The sequence below is a fragment of the Eimeria necatrix genome, genomic scaffold, assembly GCF_000499385.1.
Source record: "Eimeria necatrix Houghton genomic scaffold, Enh_scaff2, whole genome shotgun sequence".
NCBI lineage: Eukaryota > Apicomplexa > Conoidasida > Eucoccidiorida > Eimeriidae > Eimeria > Eimeria necatrix.
The window spans coordinates 58,206-80,480 of NW_013652627.1; the positions used below are offsets into that span (position 1 = coordinate 58,206).

General features: G+C 56.5%; 4 protein-coding genes across 4 annotated transcripts; 1 reads left to right on the forward strand and 3 right to left on the reverse strand.

Moving 5' to 3' along the window:
• Nucleotides 1–446: 446 nt before the first annotated feature.
• On the reverse strand, nucleotides 447–2,340 carry ENH_00040750 (hypothetical protein, conserved; the record flags this gene model as incomplete). Its single annotated transcript, XM_013579859.1, has 2 exons — nucleotides 447–1,190; nucleotides 1,399–2,340. 2 exons carry the CDS (start codon nucleotides 2,338–2,340, stop codon nucleotides 447–449), a joined length of 1,686 nt encoding a protein of 561 aa, XP_013435313.1.
• A 647-nt stretch (nucleotides 2,341–2,987) lies between these two features.
• Nucleotides 2,988–5,026, reverse strand: ENH_00040760 (hypothetical protein, conserved; the record flags this gene model as incomplete). The annotated part of the gene is made up of 2 exons (XM_013579860.1): nucleotides 2,988–3,298; nucleotides 3,442–5,026. The coding sequence occupies 2 exons, from the start codon at nucleotides 5,024–5,026 to the stop codon at nucleotides 2,988–2,990; spliced, it is 1,896 nt and encodes a 631-aa protein (XP_013435314.1).
• A 1,536-nt stretch (nucleotides 5,027–6,562) lies between these two features.
• On the reverse strand, nucleotides 6,563–13,171 carry ENH_00040770 (hypothetical protein, conserved; the record flags this gene model as incomplete). Its single annotated transcript, XM_013579861.1, has 1 exon — nucleotides 6,563–13,171. One exon carries the CDS (start codon nucleotides 13,169–13,171, stop codon nucleotides 6,563–6,565), a length of 6,609 nt encoding a protein of 2,202 aa, XP_013435315.1.
• Nucleotides 13,172–17,241: 4,070 nt separating this feature from the next.
• On the forward strand, nucleotides 17,242–21,667 carry ENH_00040780 (hypothetical protein, conserved; the record flags this gene model as incomplete). The annotated part of the gene is made up of 8 exons (XM_013579862.1): nucleotides 17,242–18,057; nucleotides 18,432–18,923; nucleotides 19,151–19,387; nucleotides 19,617–19,733; nucleotides 20,002–20,135; nucleotides 20,296–20,380; nucleotides 20,582–20,656; nucleotides 20,831–21,667. The coding sequence occupies 8 exons, from the start codon at nucleotides 17,242–17,244 to the stop codon at nucleotides 21,665–21,667; spliced, it is 2,793 nt and encodes a 930-aa protein (XP_013435316.1).
• Between the last annotated feature and the right edge of the window lie 608 nt (nucleotides 21,668–22,275).

The window sequence follows — 22,275 nt, forward strand, 5'->3', positions numbered from 1 at the left end:
GCTAGCCGCTTGGCTGGCTAGCTACCCAGAAACAACGCACGCAGCGCGGCTTTGGGCCCGTAGCGTTTCATCGCTCCAGCTGATGTGCGGCTTGCTCCTTGTCGATCTGGCTAGCTAGCTGGCTGGCGAGATCGCTGCCGGCCTGGCCAGTGGCTTGCTGGTTAGCTAGACATCTTTCGGGCTAGCTATGGACCAGCGAGCTTTAAGCTTGTTGTCCAGCTAGCCAATTGTAGCGCAACTCGGACATCTAGCATCCATCCCTACAAAAAGGTCCCCAGAAGGTGCAGCAGCGCCAGCCTTTGCGGCAGCAGGAGAAGCTGCTGCCGCTGCTGCCATCCGCCGGCAGTGCAGCCGAAGGGTCGAATGCAGCAGCAGCGAGGGCAGAAGACACAAAGCACAGCAGAAGCTTGCAGCAAACAGCATGCACAGCGGCTGCTGCGCGGCTGCTAGTCGCCAACGGCGCTGCAGTCGATGAACTCTGTCCGGTCGCCGCAGCAGAGGCTGCTGCCGCTGTTGCACCTCACTGGGGAGTGTCCAGTGAGCAGCTCAATTGCTGCTGAGGGGGGCCCCTCGTAAGCAGCAGGGGGCCCCTGAGAGCCACAAGGAGGGTCCCCGCAGGCGCTGTGGCTCCAGGGGTTGTCCACTCCATCTGCCGCTTTTGCTGGAGTCTCGTCTGAATCCCACCACTTCAACAGCTGTTGCTGCTGTTGCTGCTCCTGGTGCTGCTGCCCGGTGCCGCCGCTGCGCAGCCCATAAAGCAGCAAGTCCAAGAGGTAGGGCCCGTCTTTGTTCGTGTAGATGTAGTCGGCGCCGTCTCTGAGACCCGAAAGACTGGCAAGGGCTTTAGTGCCTTCCTGCGGCTCCTGCGGCTGCTGCGGCTCCCCCGCAGCAGCAGCTGCAGCAGGAGGCCGCAGCAGCTGGAGGTATCCAAACAGTGCCTCTGGCCCCCGCGCACGCTTCACCGTGGACAGGTGGTGGCTCAGCAGCGAGACAAACAGTGCCTGGTCGCTGGCCGGCAACTTGCCGCTGCTCTGCTGCTGCTGCTGCTGTTGCTGTGGGTAATACACATCGACGAGGTCTAGAAGGGACAGCAAAGCCCTCATCAGCAGCCACTGCAGCAAGCGGAGGCAGCCCTCCCGCAGCGCTGCTGCAGCAGGAAGGCAGTCTAGAGGCAACAGCTCGCAGAGACGCTGTAGCAGCAACAAAAACAAAGGCATTAGCTAGCTCCTGCTAGTGTCTGTTTGCGGCAGCAGCAGCAACAACAACAGCAACAGCAGAAGCAGCAGCGACCAGCATGAGCACAGTCATTTCTGCAACGGGCTGGGACTGCAGCCGTGTTTCTCGAAGCCGCGAGAAAAACAAGCAGCAGCAGCAGCTGCAGTTACTGTTGCGACGCACCAGCAGCACTTCACGGGCCTGTCTTTCCTTTTGCTGCTTCAAGGTCTCGACCTCTCCGGTGGCTCTGCGCCTCTCCGCTGCCTGCAGCAACAGCCGCTCAGCAGCAAGCTCTGCTGCAGCGCGAGCCTCAGCAAACCCGAACAAGGCAACTGAGGCCTCTGCCCTCTCAACGCCTCCATCCACCTGCACAAGTGCCCTCCAGACCCCGCTTTCTGGTGCTGCAGCTGCTGAAGCTGGCCTGCTGCTGCTGCTGCTGCTGCGGATGGGAGTGGCTGTGCCGCATGCAGTGGGGGCAGCCCCTGGTTCTTCCTTTGTCTCTTCAGCAGCAACATCAGGGGGAGTAGAGGGACAGAAGAAAACGAGGGCCCCTGTTGAGGGGCTTAGAGTCTGCACTGCGCCAATCTCCCCCCAGCGGCGGGCGCTTGCCCACTCAGCGCAGTTGCTGCTGCTGCTGCTGCTGACAGCCGCAGGCACTCTGCAGTTTCTGCTAAGAGAAGCATTCAAGCTCCTCTCTGCAGTCACAAAGAGGTCCGCCTGCGCTGGAAGAGCTGGGAAATCTTTCAGTATTCGCAAGGGGTCCCCAAGGGCCTTTGGGGGCTCCGACGACGCTTGGGGCCCCACCTCTTCTGCTGTTTGTGGGGTGTTGGGGCCTGTTGAGTTGATAGACAGAGGCGGAGAAGACGGCAGGGGGTGGCCTGCCTTCCGCTCATCCTGCGGCTGCTGTGGGCGACTTCCTGGCTGCTGCGCGGTTGAGGCAGGGGGAGATGGGCGACCCACGGGATGATTGTTCTTGTGCTTAGAGGCTTTTTTAGGTGCAACAGAAGACACGGATAGACGACAGGGGTCCGCCGTTGGTTTTTCAGGCGCCCCAGCGGGGTCTGGTGTGTCACTGGCCGCCGCCCGCGAGCGGCCAAACGCGAACCACCTGTGTCCATTCTTCATCGTTTTCCGTCAGTAGAACTCAAAACAATGACACAAAACTTTATTACAGTATGACAAACTAGACTAAAAACGACAAAAATGGAAACTAAGAGCAACTCGTGACCCGAGGCGGCTGCGGGCCGCCAGGGTGGTCCAGCCACCAGTGGTGCTACTGCAACGCCTGCGGGCAAACATGCGGCTCTACTGCGTGGCTGTGAAGGGAACTCTGTAAACCAACTAAACCTTATAATGTTAAAGAGTAATTTGTTGGCCTTTTCGCGGCGTTTCCGCTGAAAAGGCCCCACCAGCGGCGCAGGTGACCCTGGTCACCTGCTCAGGTGATGGGCGTTGCCACCCGCGCAGGCGCCGCTTGCCGCCCACGCCCCAAGGCAGTCACCAGAAACCTCAGCACCGTTTTAACAGCTCCGCTGAACAAACGTGCGGCCTTTGTCGGGAGTACGTACGCTTTGCAGGGGGTGAATCCAACAAGATGCAAAATGTAGGAGCTGCTCCTATTTGTCGGTGCTGCTGCCGCTCGTACAGCTGCAAAGCAGTTGCAGGAGAAACGCACAGCATGAATGGCTTGCTCAGGTCATCCCGCTACAGCCAGCAACTGCCGCCCTCCAGCAGCAGCAGCAGCAGCTGGTGCTGCTGCTGTGGCTACGGAGTTACCAGCCACTCTCTGCTGGAAGCCACACGCTGTCGTACACCACTTGACTGGGAACAATATCCCTGCCTCCGGCCGCCGCAGCCGCTGCGGCAGCAGCAGCTGCTGCTGCTCCCCTTCTCCGGGGTTTGCGCGCCTTCTGCTGCTGCTGCGAGGGCTTCGAGTGCCACAGCTGCTGCGCTGACGTAACGGCAGCTGCAACGCGGTCAGCAGCAGCTAGCCCGCTTGCTGCTGCTGCTGCTGCGTCCTGACGTGCTGAAAGAGCCGCTGACGGTTCCCTTCTGCCGTGAGTAATGGTTCCCTGATACACCCCTGCAGCAGCAGCAGCAGCAGCAGAAGCACCAACAACAGCAGCATGCACACTCAAGAACAGCAACACCAACCCTCCCCTCTAGCCCGCTTTACTAGGCAAGCCGCGGCAGCAGCAGCAGCGGCAAGTAGCAGCAAACGCTTACCATCGCAGCAGGGCCCGATGCATTTGCTGCTGCTGTCTCGAGCGCTGCGGCTCATGGCCCAGGCGACTCCCGCAGAGGCACAGCAGCCGGCAGCTCCTAGCAGCAGCAGCGGGTTAGCTTCTGCTGCTGCTGCGGCTGCTGCCTCCCCAGCATCGGCAAATGACCTGAAAGATTCACTTAAGGCATCCAGAAGGCCTTTCAAGAAGGGTCCTTCCTCGAGGGACTGCTGCTGCTGCTGCTGCTGCTGCGTTTGCTGCTGCTCCAGGAGGGCGGCGCTGTAGGATTCACGGTGCAGCGGCGGCCCAGCCAACCGCATTTGCTCCGTCTTCTCCAGGTATTGCCTTTCGTTATCTACCTGAGCGTCCTGCCCTTGCTGCTGCTGCAGGTGCTGCTGCTGCTGCTGCTGTTGCTGTCCCTGCTGCGCCTGGGCGGTGGGTTCTCTGACGGACACCTGCGCGACCTCCAGTGGGGGCATCCCTTCAGCCCCAAAGTGCAGACAGAGCGCTGCATGCAGCCGCTGCGGCTTCTCAGCACTTTCGTCCCCAGCAACTGCTGCTGCTGCTGCTGCTGCTGCTGCAAGATCACTGGCTAAGACGGCTTCAGGTAACGCTCGACCCACAGAGGGCCCCCTGCAGCTACCGCTGCGCCTGCAGAGGGGCCTCAGCCGCGTGCGGCTGTGTGTGTAGCGACGAGCAGCTGCTGTTGCCAAAAGGGATGGCAAGCCCCCTGCAGCAGCAGCACCTGCTGCTGCTGCTCTTGCCACCTCTGGAGGGAGTTCATGGGCGTGTTGCAGCAGCAGCATTGAGAGAGGAGCTGCTGGCCCTCCTCCAAACAAGAACTGTCTTGGGATATGCTGAGAAGCAGCATCCGCCAAATCCTGCACAGAATCAAGTAGTTGTGCTGCTGCTGCTGCTGTTGCATCTGGCCGTCCTGCTAGCGTAAAGTAGTAACGGAAGAAACCTCCACGCTTATGGTGCTGCTGCTGCTGCGCCTGCTGCTGCAGTTGCCGCTGCTGCTGCTTTGAATATACTGGGTTGCCTGCGGGCGCTGACACGGCGATGGGAGCACCTGCACATGCACTTTCCTGCTGCTGCTGCTGGTGCTGCTGCTGCTGTTGCTCCATGTGGTGAGCAGCTAGAACGGTATCTAAGGGCAGCGGGTGGGTGGAGTGTACGTACAGCTGAAGCCGCCAGCCACCATCCTCTGATGAGATCGCTTCAATAGAGGACACCCTGACTTGCTGCCGCTGATGCAGCCGCTGCCCATTTTCTTGCTGCTGCTGTTGGAGCTGCTGCTGCCTCTGCAAGACAGTAGATGGGGCTAGGGTGGGGCTCGACAGCGACACGTGCTGCTGCTGCTGCTGCGGGCGCTTGCGCGCTGCTGCTGCAGAGGCCCCAGGGGCCCCTAAAGAGGCAGGAGTTCCTGCCCGTCTGCCCATGGCAGCCGCCCCCAAGAGGCCTGGGAACCCATGGTGATTTTGCTGGTGCTGCTGGTGCTGCTGGAGTTGCTGTTTCGGCAGGACAAGCAGCAGCAGGGGCAGCAGCAGCACCAACGCGGCTGTCCCACGAGGGGCTCTGGGCCCCATGTCGCGACGCTGTCTTGCAGCAACAGCAGCAGCAGAGGCGACGCCTGGCGTGACAGGGTCTCACGACGTAGCCACAGAAATCTGTCTTTCTCGTTGCACTTGAGCAAAATAAAAAGAAAATGGAATGCAGAAGAAACTCCAAACCGGCAGCCGCCCCCGTGACGGTAAACAACGCCCAGGGCTGGGGGCCCCATTGCTGGGTGCTCGAGGGGCCCTTTGCCTGTGGAGGAACCTCCAGGCATGCTCTCTCTGTATATTCGTTACCTTATTTTTCTTATGCAGCTTTGCTTAATTGTAGTTAGCATTTTTGGAGGCGTTCCACATTGGCAAGTCCCCGAGACACTGCAAATGTATGGACCCCACGGTACTAGTGCCTTTTTGGCCCTTCTCTGCAGCTCCAGCGGCTCCATAAGCCTCTTGCATGCACTGAAGTGCAAGGCCGCGGGCTCAAAAGTTCCTCTGGGGTCTCCCTGGGGTCCCCCTGGGGTCCCCCTGGGGTCCCCCTAGTGGACAGTGGGGAGCCGTTTTAGGGCTCAGCATTTGCTCCGTACCAGCAGTAGCTGCATAAGCTTGGATAGCCCGAATCCCTAAGGTCTAAACCCTAAACCCTAGTTGGTAGTCACGTGCTTGCTAACTCGTTTGAAGACGCGGAAGGAGTATTCGTCAGTGTGTAGCTGTCGCGCAGGTAGAGGCAGCGCAGCAGCGATTATTTATTTCTAGTTCAATTCCGCGGCGAATCTTATGGGGCCACGCGACGCCAAACAGACTAAACTTTAGTGCCTGCGCGCATGCATTTAATAGTAGACGCTCGCGTAGGCTTTTAAAAGCACACATGATGTGCGTCTCAACGTGGGTGTACACTTCCAAGTGCATATGCCTGTTGGCTAGGACGGGTAGGACTGGGCCGCAGCCTCCTGCTTTTACCACGAATCTGTTGCGGCATTTTCCTCTTCAGTCCATCAGTTGCATTTATCTCTCTCTAGTTCTTTTCATCGCATCAGCTCATTTTTCTTTTTGAGCGGCGTTCGCGCGTCGCCCCCGTTCTGCGGCGAGCTGCCTAAGAAACGCCCCATCAGCGACCCCCCACTACGTGCTGCGGGGCCCTCTGCTGCTGGGCCCCTTACTTGCTGCTCGGTTTCACATTTGCTGCTAGGCCCATCCGTTGCATGCATGTGCATGTGGAACCAGGGGCTTTGCCTCGAGCTGCTGGCGTGGTGAGTTTCTGCTGCGTGTCCGCTACGTCGGGCTCTTTCTCCCAATGACCTCTGTCTTTGTCTCATGCTTCTCTTACTTTCTTTCGCTATTTACACTTATCTGCGCTGCTTTATTTGCGCTTGAGCTACTTTGGCTCTCTTCAAATCTATTCGACTCTTGCGTTTCATCATTTAAAACACAAAGCCGCCACCCTTCTCAGGCTCTGGGGCTTCCGGAGCTTTGTGTGACTCCCACGTGCCGCCCCTACTACTGTTCACTGCGCAGACACAAGCAGCAGCAGCTTTGCAAAACCTGCTGCAGCTGCTGCTGCTGTTGCTGCCATTACGTGCTGCACTGAGCAGCTGTGCGCCGCCGACCCCACAAAAAGGGCGAACTGAATCGTCGGGGCTTCGCAGGAGTAGCTGCCTCCCGCTGCTGCCGTTGATTCTTCTGCTGCAACTGCTCGGGCTCTTGCTGCAGCGGCAAGGGGGGCTCAGGCAGCGGGCGTTCTTGTTGCTGCTGCTGCTGCTGCGACAACTGAGCAAACTTCCTGCAAGGCTCGTGCTGCGGGTACGCAGCAGTGACCTCTTCAGCTGCGGCTGCTGCAGCGAAACCACAAGGAAGCTGAAGCTGAACCTGCTCCAGCGGAGAAGTTACTAGCCAAGCACTACTTTGAGACAAGAGACAAGGATCTCCCGTTGCTGCTGCTGCACCTGCGGCTGAGGTTGCTGCTTGCGTCTCCTCCCCTAAAGAACCCCAGTTCGACCCCACAGCAGCGGAGTGCCTCCTCCTAAATATCCGGCTTAAGGAGAACTTGCTGCTGCTGTTGCTGCTGTTACTCCGCTGTACTGGAGGCAAACTGCCCGCGGCGCCTGAACCGACTATACCTGCTGCACCTATGCTTCTGCTGCTGCTGCTGCGCTGTGGCTCCACAGCAGTCACTCCCTTTGACGCTTCCGCAAGTGAGAAATATCGGCCGACGTTTGCGTTCCCATCAGCGGACGCAGTTCCAGCAGCTGCTGCACCAGATGCTGCAGCAGCAGCAAGAGATTGAACTGCATAAGGCGCTTCCGCGGCTACGCAAGACGGAAAAGGTTCCGAATGCTGCACAGGGACACCCCAACTTTGGAGCGGCAGCAGGTGCTGCGGCTGCTGCTGCTGCTGTAGCAGCTGGTGCCACAGTTGGTCCAGATGCTGCTGCTCCTGCTCATGCTGTTGCTCCTGCTGCCCAAACGCGAAGCATGTAGCTGTGTCTGCGGCTAAGGGGAGTCTTCTGCTGTCAATGGCCTGGGTATCTTGCTGCTGGGCCATATGTTGCTGCTGCTGCTCCACCTGCTGCTGCCGCTCCTTCTGCTTACGGTGGCTGCTGCGGCTGCGTCCTCCGCGAACAGCAGCAAGAAGACGAAGGCCTAGCTGAGCAGCACGGCCTCTTGTTTGCTGCTGGCGCTGCAGTTGGGCCCTGAAGGTCTGCTGCTCATCTAGAACTGAAGACGGGGGCAGCGGTGCTGCTGGTGTCGCTGCTTCCGGCCCAGCATAAATATGGCTAGCAATTGCTTCCTGTGTCTTCTCTGCCGTTGCTTCTGTTCCCACAGCCGCTGCTGCTGCTGTCGCCTTCACTACTGCGGCTGCGGACGCGGCTGCAGCAGCCGGTGCAGGACCCGTGGTGTTCTCTGCTAACGATCTTCTAGGGCTCTTGCTCAGGTGGATTGCAGAGAAACGCCGGCGGCCATGTGTCCGCTGCTGCTGTACTTGCTGTTGCTGCTGCTGCTGCAGCTGCTGTTGCTCCTGCCCTTGAAGCTCCTGCTGCTGCTCCTGTTGCACCTGCTCTTGCTGCTGCTGCTGCAACTGATGTCGTTGGTGTTGCTGCAGCAGCTGCTGCTGCTGCTGTAACTGTTGGCGTTGCTGTTGCTGCTGCTGCTGCTGCTGTTGCTGCTCCTGCTGCTTTTGCGAAGCGATGAGGCATAGCCGCTGCAAGGCTTCTTGAACCTCTCTCTTGTCTCTCGGTGACAGCAATGTTGCGGGAGACTGCTGCTGTAGGGTTCTGAATTTATCAAGGGCCTGCTGCCTTTGTGCTTTTGAAGCGGCAGCAGCAACTGCAGCAGCAGCTGCTGCTGCGCCTCGAGCAGGCTCGTCTGCTGCAGCTGCCAGCACAGGCGAGACGTTTGCAGGCGCCGTTACACTGTGGGCTGCTGCACCACCGAGTTGCTCTTCTTCTGTTTCTACAAGTGAATGTGGGGTTGTTGCTGGTGCTGCTATTGCAGAGCCTTCTTCAGGTGTACGTACACCTGAGAGGCCGCTATGCTCGCCTGGCATCACTTCTCCCTCGGAAAGCAGCCTGCAGGCGCGAGATGCTGCTGCTGTGCCTCCTGCTGCGTCATCAGCTACAGCGGGGCCGCAGTCGAAAGCAGCAGCAGCAGACGCCGCGTCAGGTGTGGCTGTTGCTGTTGTCAATACCCCAATATCTGTGAAGCCACTCTCGAAGGCCAAGCTGGGGGTCCCTGCAGTGCAGTCTTTGTTTGCTGCTCCTGCAGCAGCAGGTTCTGAAGCGGGCAGCAGCTTTGCTTCCTGCGCACTCAGCTGCTTCGGCTTCTGCTGAATTGAAATTGAAAATGGGGAAATACAGGGCGAGTTGCTGGGGAGAGCAGGCATGGGCCAGGGGTTGCGGAGCATCTCCTGTTGCTGCTGTTGCTGCTGTTGCTGCTGTTGTTGCTGCTGCACCCACTCTCTTGAGCGCTGCTGCATTGCCACCTGAAGGTGACTTTGCTGCAGCTGCCAGGGCAACAAAGCAGGTGGCTGCTGGTGCTGCAGCGGGTGTTGCTGCTGCTGCTGCTGCATGCTTGTCGGTGAAAGCTGCGGAGTCGGCACCAAGCTGCAGCAAGGCCCCACGACAGGTGTATCACAAAACTCAGCGTGGGGAGGCGCAGCAGCAGTACTTGCCGCAGCAGCTCCGTCGCTAATGGTGCTGCTGCTGCTTCTGCTGAAGGAAGAAGACCTAACAAGAAGTCCTTCACCTGCGGAGACAACGCCGGGTGGGACCACAGGTGCGCCTGAGGCTCCCGCCCGCAGCAGCGCTGTCTGCTGCAACTCTTCCAGCTGCCTATATAGCTGCTGCTTGACGTCGTCATGCACTGCTGCTGCCTGCTGCTGCTCCCGTCGTGGCCTCCGCTGGTCGCCATGCCGCTCCTCCACTTCTTGCTGCCCTCTTCGCTGCTGCTGCTGCGGCGGCTTTTGCTTCTGCAACTGCTTATGCTGCTGCTGATAGCTTAAATGCGCTTCAGGAGGAGCCCGAGGGCTAGCAATCGGCTTGGTGGTCCACGGGGGCCCCAGGGGCCCCCTGGACATTTGTAGCAGTGGTAGCAGCTTCTCGTCTTCACCCCCTATAGCTGCGAGAAGCACATCAGCGGCATCAGTAAGCCCTACAAGGTCTGTAAGCAGCTGCAGCTCCTGTTTGCTGCTGCTGGTGAAGCTGCTGCTGAAGCTGCTGCTGCTGCTGCATTCGCAACCCCATGAACGGCTACGCCGCACCGCCGCAGATGGTGGCGTTCCCATCGTTTCAGCTGAAGCTCCTGCTCTTGCTGTTGTTTCTGCTTTTGGAGCAGTTGTTGCTGTTGCTGCTGCAGTGGCCTTTGGCTCTGACACGGCTTCGACTGTTGAAACAGCGGTCAAGTTTGCTGCTGGTGGTGCTGCTGCCATTGCTGCTGAGGGGACTGCTGCTAACTCTGCCACGGACGCTTCATGTTCTGGCACGCCTGTCACTGCTGCTGCTGTTTCTGCCGTTGTTGCTGTTGCTGTTGCTGCTCCTTCTGCTGCCGGAACTGGAGCAGCCAATGACTTCCGTTGTGGTGAGAACACAGTGAAGGTGCCGCTGCTTTCCTTGCTGCTGCTCTCCCTGGGCCGGTCGCTCACAATATGAGCAGCAGGGCGTTCGGTGGTTAGCGATGACTGCAGTTGCTCCCGTTGTTCTTGCTGCTGCTCCTGCAGTTGCCGCCGGTGGTGATTTTGAGACTCTGCCTCCTCCAATGCCTTACCGAGCGCCAACTCTCCACTTGGCTGCAGCTTGGCCTTCTGAAGAGTGCACTGCTGCGTGGCCTGCTCCCGGTTCTGTTGCTGCTGCGGCGATTGCTGCTGTTGCTGCTGCTTTTCGCGGCATTCAAAGTCATCCTTCCAAGCAGCAGCGGCAGTTCCATCCAGCTCCTGTTGCGCCTGGATCTGATGTTGTTGCTTCTGTTGCTCCTGTTGCAGCGTTGTTTCTTGGAATGAGCGCAAGGACGCAGTCTGATGAATTCCCCGTGCAGCAGCAGCAGGAGCAGTTGGCCGCCGCACCAGCAGCAAAGTAGGAAGTGAAGCGTCGTTAGCTGCTGCTGCCGCTGCCGTGGACACTGGGTGGCGCCGCGTGCTGCCAGCGGGGGAACTCGGCTGCCGCAGCTCCCGTGGCACTACATGAGCTGCTGCACTAGGCGGCTCGCACCAAGCTTCTTCAGCAGCAGCACTGGCAGCAGCTGCAGCTGCAGCAACGGGTCTTCGGTGCATTTTCTGCTGCGAAAACGGCTTGGAATACACAACCGCAGGATGCGCCCTTGAGGCAGGTGCTGCTGCTGCTGCAGTAGGCTCTGCTTCATCTGCTGCTACCTCTGTTGCATTGCTGCCTGTGCATTCGCCTCCTGCGGTGTCTGCTGTTGCAGCATCCGCTGCAGACAGGGAAGCACGGTAATCGGAATCAGCGCTGCGCAGCTGGCGCTCTGCTACGTGGGAAGGCACCACGACAACAGCAGCAGTAGCAGCAGCAGCAGCAGCAGTGTCGCGTCTCTCCTGAGCACCCCAGGGCGCTGAAGATCGCGTGACGGGCAGAGCAGCAGAAGTCACATCTGCACTGTCGCCTTGCAGGTGCTGCTTGCCCTCCTCCAGCTGCTGCTGCTGTTGCTGGCTGCGCTTTTGCTGCTGGGTCTGATGTTGCTGCTGCTGTTTCTCATGAGAGATCTGCAGCTGCTGCTGCGAATGGGAAAGTGGGCCTGAAACGGTCTCACTTTCCGTTCTAGCTGTTGCTGTTGCTGCTGCTGCTTCCGCATCAGTAACTTCAGCCACATCAGTCGCCGCCTTCCCCGCTGAGCTCTGCAGCTCCCGCGGCAGCAGCTTCGGCTGCTTCAGCTGAAACTTTTGCTGCTGTGGCCTTGGTGGCTGCAGCCCACTGTCGCCAGTCTGGCAGAGGCTCAGCGGCCCAAGCCCAGCAACACTGCTGCTGCTGCAACTGCTGCCGCTGCTGCTTCTGTTTAAGATAGAGATGGGCATCTGAGACCCCAAGAAGTCCCCAAGGGGCCTTGCAAGTGGGTCGCTCAGCTGCACGTCACATTCAGTTCGCTTTCGCTGCTGCTGCTGTTGCTGCTGCTGTTGCTGCAAATGCTGCTGTCGCTGTTGCTGCTCCGGATAGTGCTGCTGCTGCTGCTGCTGCCATTCCATGTGCTGCTGTTGTTGGGGGGCTGCAGCAGCTGTCGCACGGGCGTCGTGAAGCGGCTTCAACAGTCGATCCCTCAGACACCGCAGCTCTTCTTGAAGAGAAGACAACTGGCTGCCGCGGACAGCAGCACCAGGAGCAGCCGTTTCTGCCGCTGCCGCTGCTGCTACTTTTTCTTTTTTTGTTGCTGGAGTCGTGTACCGGTCGTACCGAGAGTGCTGCTGCAGCGGCAGCTGCTTCTGTTGCTGCTTTAGTAGCAGAGAAAGCTCGTGGTGCTGCTGCTGCAGCAGTATGAGCTGCTGCTGCTGCAAACTGAGGCTACTTGAAGCTCTGCTGCTCAGGATGTCATGCGTGTCATGCTCTTGCTTCTCTAGCTGTAGCTGCTGCTTCCATCGGAGGCTTTTACGGCTGCTGCGTCTCTTCTCCGACCTGTATACCTTGCTAGGCAGCAGCAGCAAATCTTGCTCTTGCAAGCGCTGGTGCTGCTGCTGCTGCCGCTGTTGCTCCTCCTGCTGCTGCAAAAGCCTGCTGTGTTCTGTGTTGGCCTTCCGCTGCGTTTCGTCGTTTGCCGTGGCTGCTGCTGCTGCTGCTGCAGGGCTTACACCGCGAGCTATGTCACTCAAAGTCAAGCTGCAGCAGCTGTCTCCGCCTTTGTTGCTGCATCTGCCGCTGCAATTGCTGCTGTGGCTGCTGCTGCTGCTGCTGCTGGTTCCACCTGCGGCGGCTCCAAGCAACTTTTCCTGAAGCCACGAGGGGCTGGTTCTATCGGCAGCAGCAGCTGCTTCTACAGACGCTGGTTCTGTCGACTCTCGCCACTGTTGCTGCTGCTGCTGCAGCGCACTAACTAGATTCGGGCCTGCAGCAGTGCTACCTCTTCCGGCGCTGCTGTTGCCGCTGTTGCTGCCGCTGTTCTCAGGAGGGTCGCGGTGCAGCAACAGCTTCTCCTCCAAAGCCCTCAGGCGGCGCAGCAAAGTGCTCGGGCGTTTGCTGCTGCCAGAAGCAGGCCTTGCAGCGCCAGAGGAGCTGCTCTTACTGCTGCTGCCCAGATGCAGCTTCGTGCACTGAAGCTGTTGGTGTTCTTTTGATTGCTGCGGCTCCTCCTTAGGTTGCACTTGCTGGTGCGGTAGCAGCAGCTGATGCGGTTGCTGCTGCTCACGGTAGCGGCTGCGTCGCCTTGAATCCTCCCTAATGTTCGCGTTGCCGTCGGCCCTGCCTTTGACGTGGAATCTGCCGCTGCTGTTGCTACTGCTTCCGCTGCTGCTGCGGTAGGTACTGCGCCTGCTGGCCCAGTGCTCGGCTTTCAATGAAGCATGCAGCTCCTTCATCTCGCGGAGCTTGCTACCATTCCCGTCGTGGCCGTTTCTCCTGTTGCTGCGTCTGCTGCTGCTGCTCTGTTTCGCATGGGAAGTTGGCCCTGCTGCTGTGTCAACGCAGCTGTCGGCATCGGTGTGCTCCTGCTGACCAGCAGGCGACTCACCACAGGCCGTGCAGGGGCCCGCCATGCTTATGTGCAGCAGCGTCTGCCGGTGTGGTTGCTTCTGCGCCGGCGGACCGCTGCTGCAGCAGCCGTAGCCGGAGGGGCTTACTCGCGGCTCTGCGGCTGCGTGCAACAGCTGGGCCCCAAAGCCCGCGCATCCAGCTGCATACGCCCCTGCAAGATGCAATACCCAGAGCAAGAGCCTGTTCGTGCGGCTGCTGCTGCCACTGCTGCCGCACACCTCAAAATCCACCTCCCGGATGTTCCGGCTGCTCGCCTGCTAGCATGTGTGCTGCCGCCAGTTTTATGGGTTCCGGCAGCAGCAAAACTGCTGCCAATTGACATTAGGCGCTATATGCCAAAGGGGAAACGAGAATATACGGGAAAGGAACCGCCGGGGCTCTTTGACTACTCGCCAGTGTTTCCTGCTGCACACTGCAGCGGGAGCCGCAGCCGCGCAGCAGCAAAGAGATGAAGTCTCTAAAGCGCGCCGCGCTGGACGCACCAAGAAAAATAAAAAAATCTGAAGAAAACAAAAACGAAGCACATAGATTCAAGACATGCAGCATTAGCTGCGCCAGCTGCTGCTGCTGCTGCTACTGCAGTGGCGGTCGGCAGCGGGGCCCCCCAGCGTCCTGCCCTCGAGGAGCCGGGTTACTGCGTGCCTGCTTTCTTGGCATCTGACTCATTAGACCATACTTATCTTTCCACGTCAGATTCACTGCAAGCCACAAAAAAGCGTCCCCAAACCCACGAAAAGCCAAGCAGCTGGGTGAAAAAACCTCACAGCTACGCCACAGCGAGGGTGGAAACCAACAGCTATATGAGGCAGCGGCAGAAAACAACCTCTGCGGCTAAAAGTGGGAAATCCAATCTAAACTCAATCGAAACATGGTGCCGCCGACCAAATCTAGGCGTGTGCGTGCGGTTTAGAGTGGGCAAAGCCTCTTCGTCATTCAAAACGGACACCGACTGAGGTTCCTGGGAAGTTTCAGCTGAGGAGCGCATTGAAATAACATGCTATGCTTCTCTATGCACAGTTATTTACTATGCCAGGACTATTTCCTTCGTTAATCTCTGCTTCAGAATGAGTCAACCGGCGGATGCCTAAAGGCGGGCCGCGTGCGACAAACCCAAAAGGCAACAGGCAACATTTCATCTCTATAATTGTGCCTTGCAGTAACAGGATAAGCTTTACCCAGATTTCCTCCACTAACAAGCTCAACGTGGGAAAAAGTCAAGAATTTCGGTGAGTGCCTGACATGAAATTCGCACTCGGCCCACCACTCCGGCGCAGGGGGCCACACCGTCTTCTCAGAAAGAAAAGCAAAGTGAAACGGTTCATGCCTACCCTGACCGTTCAGGTGCAGCTAGAAATCGCGAATGGCCGGCTTTCGTGACAGAACAAATAGTCTCCGGGTTTTTTGCCTTTATATCCCTTCTGCTCCTCTCCATAACAGGTGGGGGGGCCTCCTTGAAAGTACTTGTAATGAAACGCTAGAAAATATGAATACAATAAAGAAGGACCAGGCCCCTGGCAACGTGGTAGGCTGAAGGTGCGGAAGATACGCAGGCAGCTGGGACATTGCGGGCTCTTGGGCTATCTCAGAGAGACTTGGAGGATGTGAACTGTGAAGACTCAATTCGGCGATCAAAAGGCTCTGCGATCAGCGGAAGATTGCGAAAAGTCAGGCTTTACAGCAATTTAGTCCTGTAATATCCACTGCGGAGGTTATACTCCAGTCCATTCTGCAGTGTTCCTTGGGGCGTGCAGTCGACCGGTCTGTTGCAAATTGCTTTTTGAACGGTAGATAGCTTGATTCGACTCCCGCGCATGTCCCGGTTTAGCAACTGCGTCTTCACCAAAAACGAAAGCAAAGGAAATAATGGTCGCAGGCATAAAGGAACGGGAGAGGGGCACAGTATTTACACAGAAATTCTTGAATCCACGAAAATAAAGAAAGATTGAGGCATTAAAGATAGACAAAAATACAGAAACAAACGCGTAGTAAAGTCATCTGCAGGGAAAAGCAGGTCTCATCCGTGCCATGAGGTGACATAATTTGAACTGCCATATGCTAAATTTTAGGCCGCCAGTCCCGCGCGGAAAAATACACCACTGAACTCTTGAAGGAAAGACATCCCCACACGGAGCCAGCCCTGGGAGTGTTAGCTCGGCTCATGATGCATTCCAGGACATAAAGCAGGAACCAAACCCTTCCTGGCAGACTTTTAATGGATAGTAGCAGGCACGGGTTCTCTAATGTGCAATCTGCCAGCAGAAGCAATAAGGGTATACCCCACCCTTACATGCACCAGTGCACCCGTCCTGGATCCCCTGCTACCACCTGGATGAGTCTCTGAAGAAACAATGAAAGACTGTATGAACCTCCGCTTCCCAGCCAGCGCGTTGTGCCGATCTGCTGCTTCCCCGCAGTGGAGTAGTATGAAACTGCGTGCTTTCGATTTGCGGAACATAAGTTACGTTAATGTGGCATGCTTCTTATATCGTCGTCAGATGTGCACTCCCATTCGTAGCAGCTTAACTTTGGCGCAGTATGTTCGGATGAAGTAACGTTGCGAATGATCTTGCCACAGTGCTGAGCCCTGAACTTTTTGGCATTCGGCGCATTAGTATGACTGTAAGGTTGAAGATTCTCCACTGCTTCTGAGAACCCTACAGTTTTGACGTAGTGGCTTTCCTAGGAAGGCACCACTCATCCAGGTCGTCAAAAATTTATCCCTGGCCTATACAGCTTCAAGAAGGAGATGGCCGCGTTCCGCGCAAGCGCATCCCCTGAGGTTGCAGCCTCTTCCAAGCGGATCTAGGCAAATGCGTCAAAAGCGCACGAGTACACAAGTGCAGAGGCACATCAAGCATTCACGCCAAGGAGAAAACTTTATTATGATGCTTGCTCCTGGTCTGTAGCTCAGATGGAGATATGTACGAGTCGTAAGCTCCCCTTAGGGAGTAGGGAGTAAGTGGCTGTCGCTGCAGCACCTGAAACCATTTTTGATTACCGGCTCCATTCGCGCAGCCACAAAAAAGAAAATATTTTTAGTTTAAATAACGAATGCCTGTTTCATCTGCACCAACGGCTGGTTCGTGAGTATGAGCAAGTGATCTGTAGACCGAGAAGCTGACCAAGCGCAGTCCAGAGGCGGCGTCGCGCTCGCAATTGCTAGTGCCGAGTGCAGCACTTGATTTTTTAATGCAGGAAATGTGGCCAATTAAGTAGACTGAATGGCAGATAATAGGGCACGCGAGGAAGGGCGAGCACTCCACATATGCCCTGCCAGGCTGCCGGACTGGTTTGTGGTCCCCAGCTAGTACGAAAGTATATTCGGTGTTACCAATTGAATTATGACGTGATATTTATCGCAAGACACAGATAGAAAGTGACTTGAATTCTATGGGGCTTCACTGAAGGGGGCCCCTTGAGCTAAAGGGCTCACGGCCCCACAGGCCACAAGCTCAACCTGTCCTATTGTGCTCCTAGTCAGTAACACAGATTCCATAGCTAGTACTTTGTTTGGCTTGAATTTCTACTGTAGCATTTAATGCAGTTTTTTCTGTTCGCTTTACTTAGCGAAGAATAGACTCAGAACAAGGGCCCGCCTCATTTGCCAGGGCCCCACCATCGTTGGGTGGGGCCCCGGGGGGCCCTCAGGCACGGCGGATTCTGCAGCCTTGTAAATAGCGTTTCCCCAAGCTCCGGCTGCTGCTTATATAGCCCGTCGCCTCCTTAGCTCAGCCCAGAGGCGGGTCGTAGGATAGCCGGATCTAACAGAGCTCAATTCTCAAACCTCATGAGCAGCTGCGCCTAGATGTGAACTGATACAAGGTGAGCCTGCTCTTTGCAGACCCACTAGCTACTTCCAGCATCCCTAACGAAGTGGGTGTCTGCTTATCTAAGGGGCCTCAAAGCCCAGGGCCTCCGCTGCAAGCCGCACTCAACGGAATCCCAGGGAGGGCCTCAAACCACGAGCAGTACCTCCAGGAGAGTTATTGTAGCCTCCGTACCCATATAAAGAGCACAGTGGTCATCTTGTTCCTCAAAGTCATCCTGGGAGGGCTGTTGCCACGAACTGGCGATGCCCGCAACAGGGGCCCTCTGCTCCTCGGGGGCCCATAAAAGGTTACCTGCAGCAGCTGCAGTCACGCGGGCTTCCTCTCCTGCTGCCAATGAAGCAGCAGCTTCTAAAGCTCCCTCGAATAGTGCCTCTGTGGAGCTAATGGGGGCTGAGGCATACGTGTTGGTAGACGAGCAGAAGATCCAGCGGCAACGAGCAGCCAATCAAAACATACGATCTCTTCTAGGGGCCCGGCGCGTGGCCAAGGCAGCCATCAGCGTCCCCCTAGCGCCTAACCAGGGGCTTTGTGTAGGCTCACTTGCCCCGGAAGGAAAGGCAGAGCCTTCTGATCCTGCTTCTGAGGCTGCTGCCGCGGCGCTTGATGCTGCGTCCACTGTTCAGAGTGATGCAGCACAGAAAGCTGCACAAGTGCCAGTACCAGGTGACAGGAAACGTCCTGCTCATCCCCTGGCAGAATTCATGTCACTGCCGGATCTGCTGGAATCCTCGCCGTCTCCTCCCCACAGGCCGCTGCAGCCGTGGCAGCTGCAGCAGCACCAGCAGCTACTGCGCTTGCAGCAGCAAGAGCTTCAACAAAATGATAGGCGAAACAGGTTATGGCAGTCGGAGAGAGGTCCATCAAGAGGCCCGAAGCCACTGCACCATAGCAGGCACCACTCTGACTCAGTAGCATCGCCGGGGGCTGCTGCTGTCGCTGCAGCGGGGGCAGCAGCAGTGGCTGCAGGTGCAGATTTCTTCGGACGCTTGCATGCAGAGTGCCTCGAGGTGATAAGGATGTTAAGGCCCACCGAAGAAGAAAGCGCAAAAAAGAGGGAGGTGAGACTAAAGTTAGCTGCAAGTGCTAAGGCAGCGCTTCGCAACAGCAGCGCAGGTACTCCCAAGAGCAGCATTAGGTACTGCTGCTGCGGTAGCAGTAGCTGCAGCAGATGCAGTGGCCTCAGTAGCAGCAACAGTTCTTGGCAAGTAGTTTCCTGCAGCGTTGGTAAAGTCGCTCTGTCGACGTCTCGTTTTTCCATGAATTGTAATTGGCTGCTGCTTCTCGGAGCCGCTGTTTGTGTATCCTTGCTACAGTGGGGCACTTGTTTCGCGTACTTCTTCCTGTGTTTATCTAAATCCGCATGCTTAAACTTTTTCTGTTCATCTGCGATGGCAAATGCATCGCAGGTGCTTGTTTGTGCTGGTTTCCACAGGCAGCAGGGAGAGTGCTGGCTGTTTGCTCTCATTTGTTTGAGTCTTGCTCCGTGGAAGTCTTTGGCTCCTCCTTTACGGCATTAGATCTTCCGGGAAGTGATCTAGATCTGTGTGTATTCGCGGACACAAAGCCCCCTTGCCTAGGCCTCTACAGGTGCAGCCAGTGCCTCTGCTGCAGCGAAAGCCCCAACAATAGTTCTAGCAATAACGATGGCAGCAGCAACAGCTGTTCTGGCAGGAGTGACTGCAGGCCCAGCAACCGAAACGAGACTCCAGTGGCCCCTACAGCTGACACCTGTGGCCGTGAGGCAGCAAGCTCAACCAGGTGCTGCTGCTTTCGCCACGGTGTATCTCCTTCCAAGGGGAGGGGGCTTTGCAGCAGCAGCTGTCCCCATGGAGGTGCTGAGGGGTTGCAGCAGCTCCTGAGAGCAGCGGCGGAGGATATGGGGGAGGACAGCCACGATCGTGCACGAAAGGTTGACAATATTTGTGTAAGACATTCCACGCATTCACCAGACACTAAAGTCAAAAGGTTAAATTTACGCCACACACGGCGCAACTGGAAGCGCAGAGCTTAGGCATGCCTGCTTTGCCTGTGCCCAAGGCCTCAGCCCTCGGTTTATGAACGAGTCCTAACCCTGCAGGAGAGGCATGTGCTGTTGCTGATCTGCCTACAAATGTGCTGCCGCCGTTCCTGCGGCTGTTTTTCCTGGCACAGCTCTTTGTTTGGCTACTCCGCGAGCTCAACGGCGCCGTAGCATCAGGTCCTCCTGGAGGAGGTGGCCGCGCGCAGCGGCCAAGACGGGGGCCGGCTATCTTTGCAGAGCGCATTGAGCCAATCTTGAAGGCGAGAGTGCCGATATGCAAGTTCAGGGATGCGGCGACGGGCGTGTCTGTAGATGTTAGCTTTGACCAGCCATCGGCACTCCTCACATCTCTTTACGTCCGCTTCAAGGTGCGGCTCTCGCTTGTTTCGATAGATTATGGGGCAGGTGGGGTGTATGGTTCAATGGGGACTCTACGACTCTACTTTTAGCTGCACAGCTCGACCGCCCAGCCCAAAGAGGCTATAACAGCGTCGCTCAACCCGGCGCCGTTTCCAAAACGTACCGTGTGACAGGATCAGTGTTGGTGCAAGAGCGCTTGACGAAAACGCTGCTGCTGTTGTTAATGCATGTGTGCAGGTCAATGAATTTCCGTTGCTGCGCCCCCTGTTGTTAATTAACAAGCTGCTATTGCGGCACTTGGACCTCCATGAGCCATTCAAAGGGGGCGTTGGCTCCTACCTACTGTTCGCAATGGTAAGAGACACTATCTATCTATCTTAGTTTCAGCTATTCAAGGCTAGGGATATAACAAAATATAACAACTTTAGTAGAAGCCGTAGCCAAATATGAATGTTGGATCTGTGGAATAGCCGGCAAGCAAACAAACTGGCGCACAGTTGGATTTGCGCTTTCTGGGGCTACCAAAGCGTGCCTTTGGCTGCCACTCCCGCTTTAGAAATACGTCTTCATGGAGCACCTGCTCTACTTGCTGGCCTCGAGGGCACTGCCAAAATGTTTTCAGTGTCTGCACTTCTTGCAAAACAACCCCCGGCTTCGGGATGCCAAGCAGCAACGCCATTTGAATCTTGGTCACCTTCTGTTTGAGTTTCTCCACTACTACGGCTGCCAGTTCAATTACGCACACAACACCATCAGGTATTTATTTTCCGCCCTTTTGTACTGCGCCATTTCATCAAAGAAATGTGTTTCAGCCTAGCGAGCACTCGTGTTTATCAATTATTGCTTTTCAAAGGCCTCTTCACAACATCCCCATCTCCACAACAGAAATTCCCCCTGTGCATCTTCGCTGATGCAGCGTACGAGACAACGGCAGCTTGTGGCCCAAACGAGGTGCCGCTCGAGGAGCGCAGACGCTGAGGCTAAGTGCGGAGAGTCCCTTGGTATGTTTAATTGTCTGGTGTTATACTGTAGCAGCCGTACCTTCTTTGTTCGTGCATAGTGCGGCTCGCTTGTGACTGAGATGTGCGAGTCTCGGGCCCTTATGATCACAGAAACAGATGCGTGGCGCGAGTTGAACAAGAGAGGCAGTGAGCTGCTTCTGGATTTAATGGATCTGTTTTCTGCTGCCTGCATTTTTATAGGACCGGAACCGAGATATTGGATCAACAGCATATAAGATAATGGCCGTCCGCGCTGTATGGAGAAGGGCCTACCTGGTGAGGCCCAGGAAGTAGGGGAGCTGGTGTTTTGTGTCTTCTCCTAGACACCTTGACCTTCCACACTTGCACTGTTCCGTTAAATTATTACATTTTTCTTGCCGTGGATTGTTCTGCAGCCCCTCTTCGCCACACTCAAACCCTGCTGTCCTGCTGTGTTGTTGAGGTGAGCAGCGGCTAGCCTGCCGGCTGGCTTCAGAGGTCCGGCGCGGAGCTCCAGAGAAAGATGATCCAGGCAGCGCCTGCGTTGACGTTTCGGCTGTGTCAAGGCCTCTGCTATGCTGCCTTTTCGGCGATTCATGGCCAAAAGAGCTCTCAACAAAGTCCCGCCTTAGCAACAACGGCCAGGAAGCGGTTAGGGGGCTTGCGACCCAAAGGCCGGGCATTTGGGTGACGAAAGCCGTCCAGAAAAAAACACAAGGGGCAGTTCAGCGTATTTTGACCTCTTCTAAGAGCCTGATGAAGGCTTTAGACAAGCGGGTGAATGTGAAACGATCAAACAGAACCTTCATTGATGTAAAAGATGATGTCCTCACGTGCGACAACGACGACGACAATGACAAATACAGCGTAAGCTCAGATAGCGACTCAGCTGAGGAATCTCTAAAATTTCCGTGGATGCGACGGCAGCTACAGCAGCGGCCTCAAAAGCGCCCGCGACGTTTCGGCGCTATTGAGAGAGACAACACCATTTCCCCCAGTAGCAGCCCCCGTCTAGTCCCCATGAGTGCCACCGCTACAACGGCTGCACGGCGCAGTCCGTCTGCATCGGATGTTAAGTTAAAAAGGATAGCCTCACCAGGAATAAGCGCATCAAATGAGCCTATCGACAAGCCCGAGCTCATCACTGTTGACGGGAGCAGTGGCAGCGACTCAAGCGTGGTTGAAATGCCCTTGCAGCACGCAGGAAGGGATTCGAAGAGGCCAAAGCGAAAGAAGCGCAAACAACGTGATGCAGAAGAAAAGGAGAAGCGACGAAAAGTTGGGAGCATGCACACCATCAAGAAGTGACATCATCTCACAAGCGAACCATAAGGGGCCAAATGATTTGCCAACTTTGCTCGCTATGCATAGTGGGAGTTGCTGTTACTGCTGTGCTGTTGGATCTTGCTAGGGCTGCAGAACTGCTCACTGCGTCTCATCGTGAGAACAGGCTCTTCTAATGTCAGCTCTGTTTACTGTAAAAGCATTGCATAGGGATCAACATGTGCTGGTTCGAGCAATTGGACTTAACTGCCGCTGTTAGTAAAACACGTCCGTGGGGTTCCACGGCGACATAACAATAGGGGACACGCAAATATCTACGCTAGAGGGAGCTGCCTGCCGTGGAATGCAGCAGAGAGGAAGTTATTGAGCAGTTTTGAGCAGAACACAAGGGCATTCCAAGTTTCTCATTTTGAGATTGGAGAGACGCTAGTGTCGCAGGTTGCGCACTGGGATTCAAACACATCCTCTGATAACGAACTTAATCATCAAGGGGACGTCCCATGGTTTAATGTGGTAAATACGTTATGCCAAAAAGTGTAGCTTAGAGAGAAGCCTCGAGTTTGTAATATTGGTGAAGAAGCACCGCTATAGAGCCATCGAATGGTCTCCTGTCATCTTGGCGTCTGACGTCT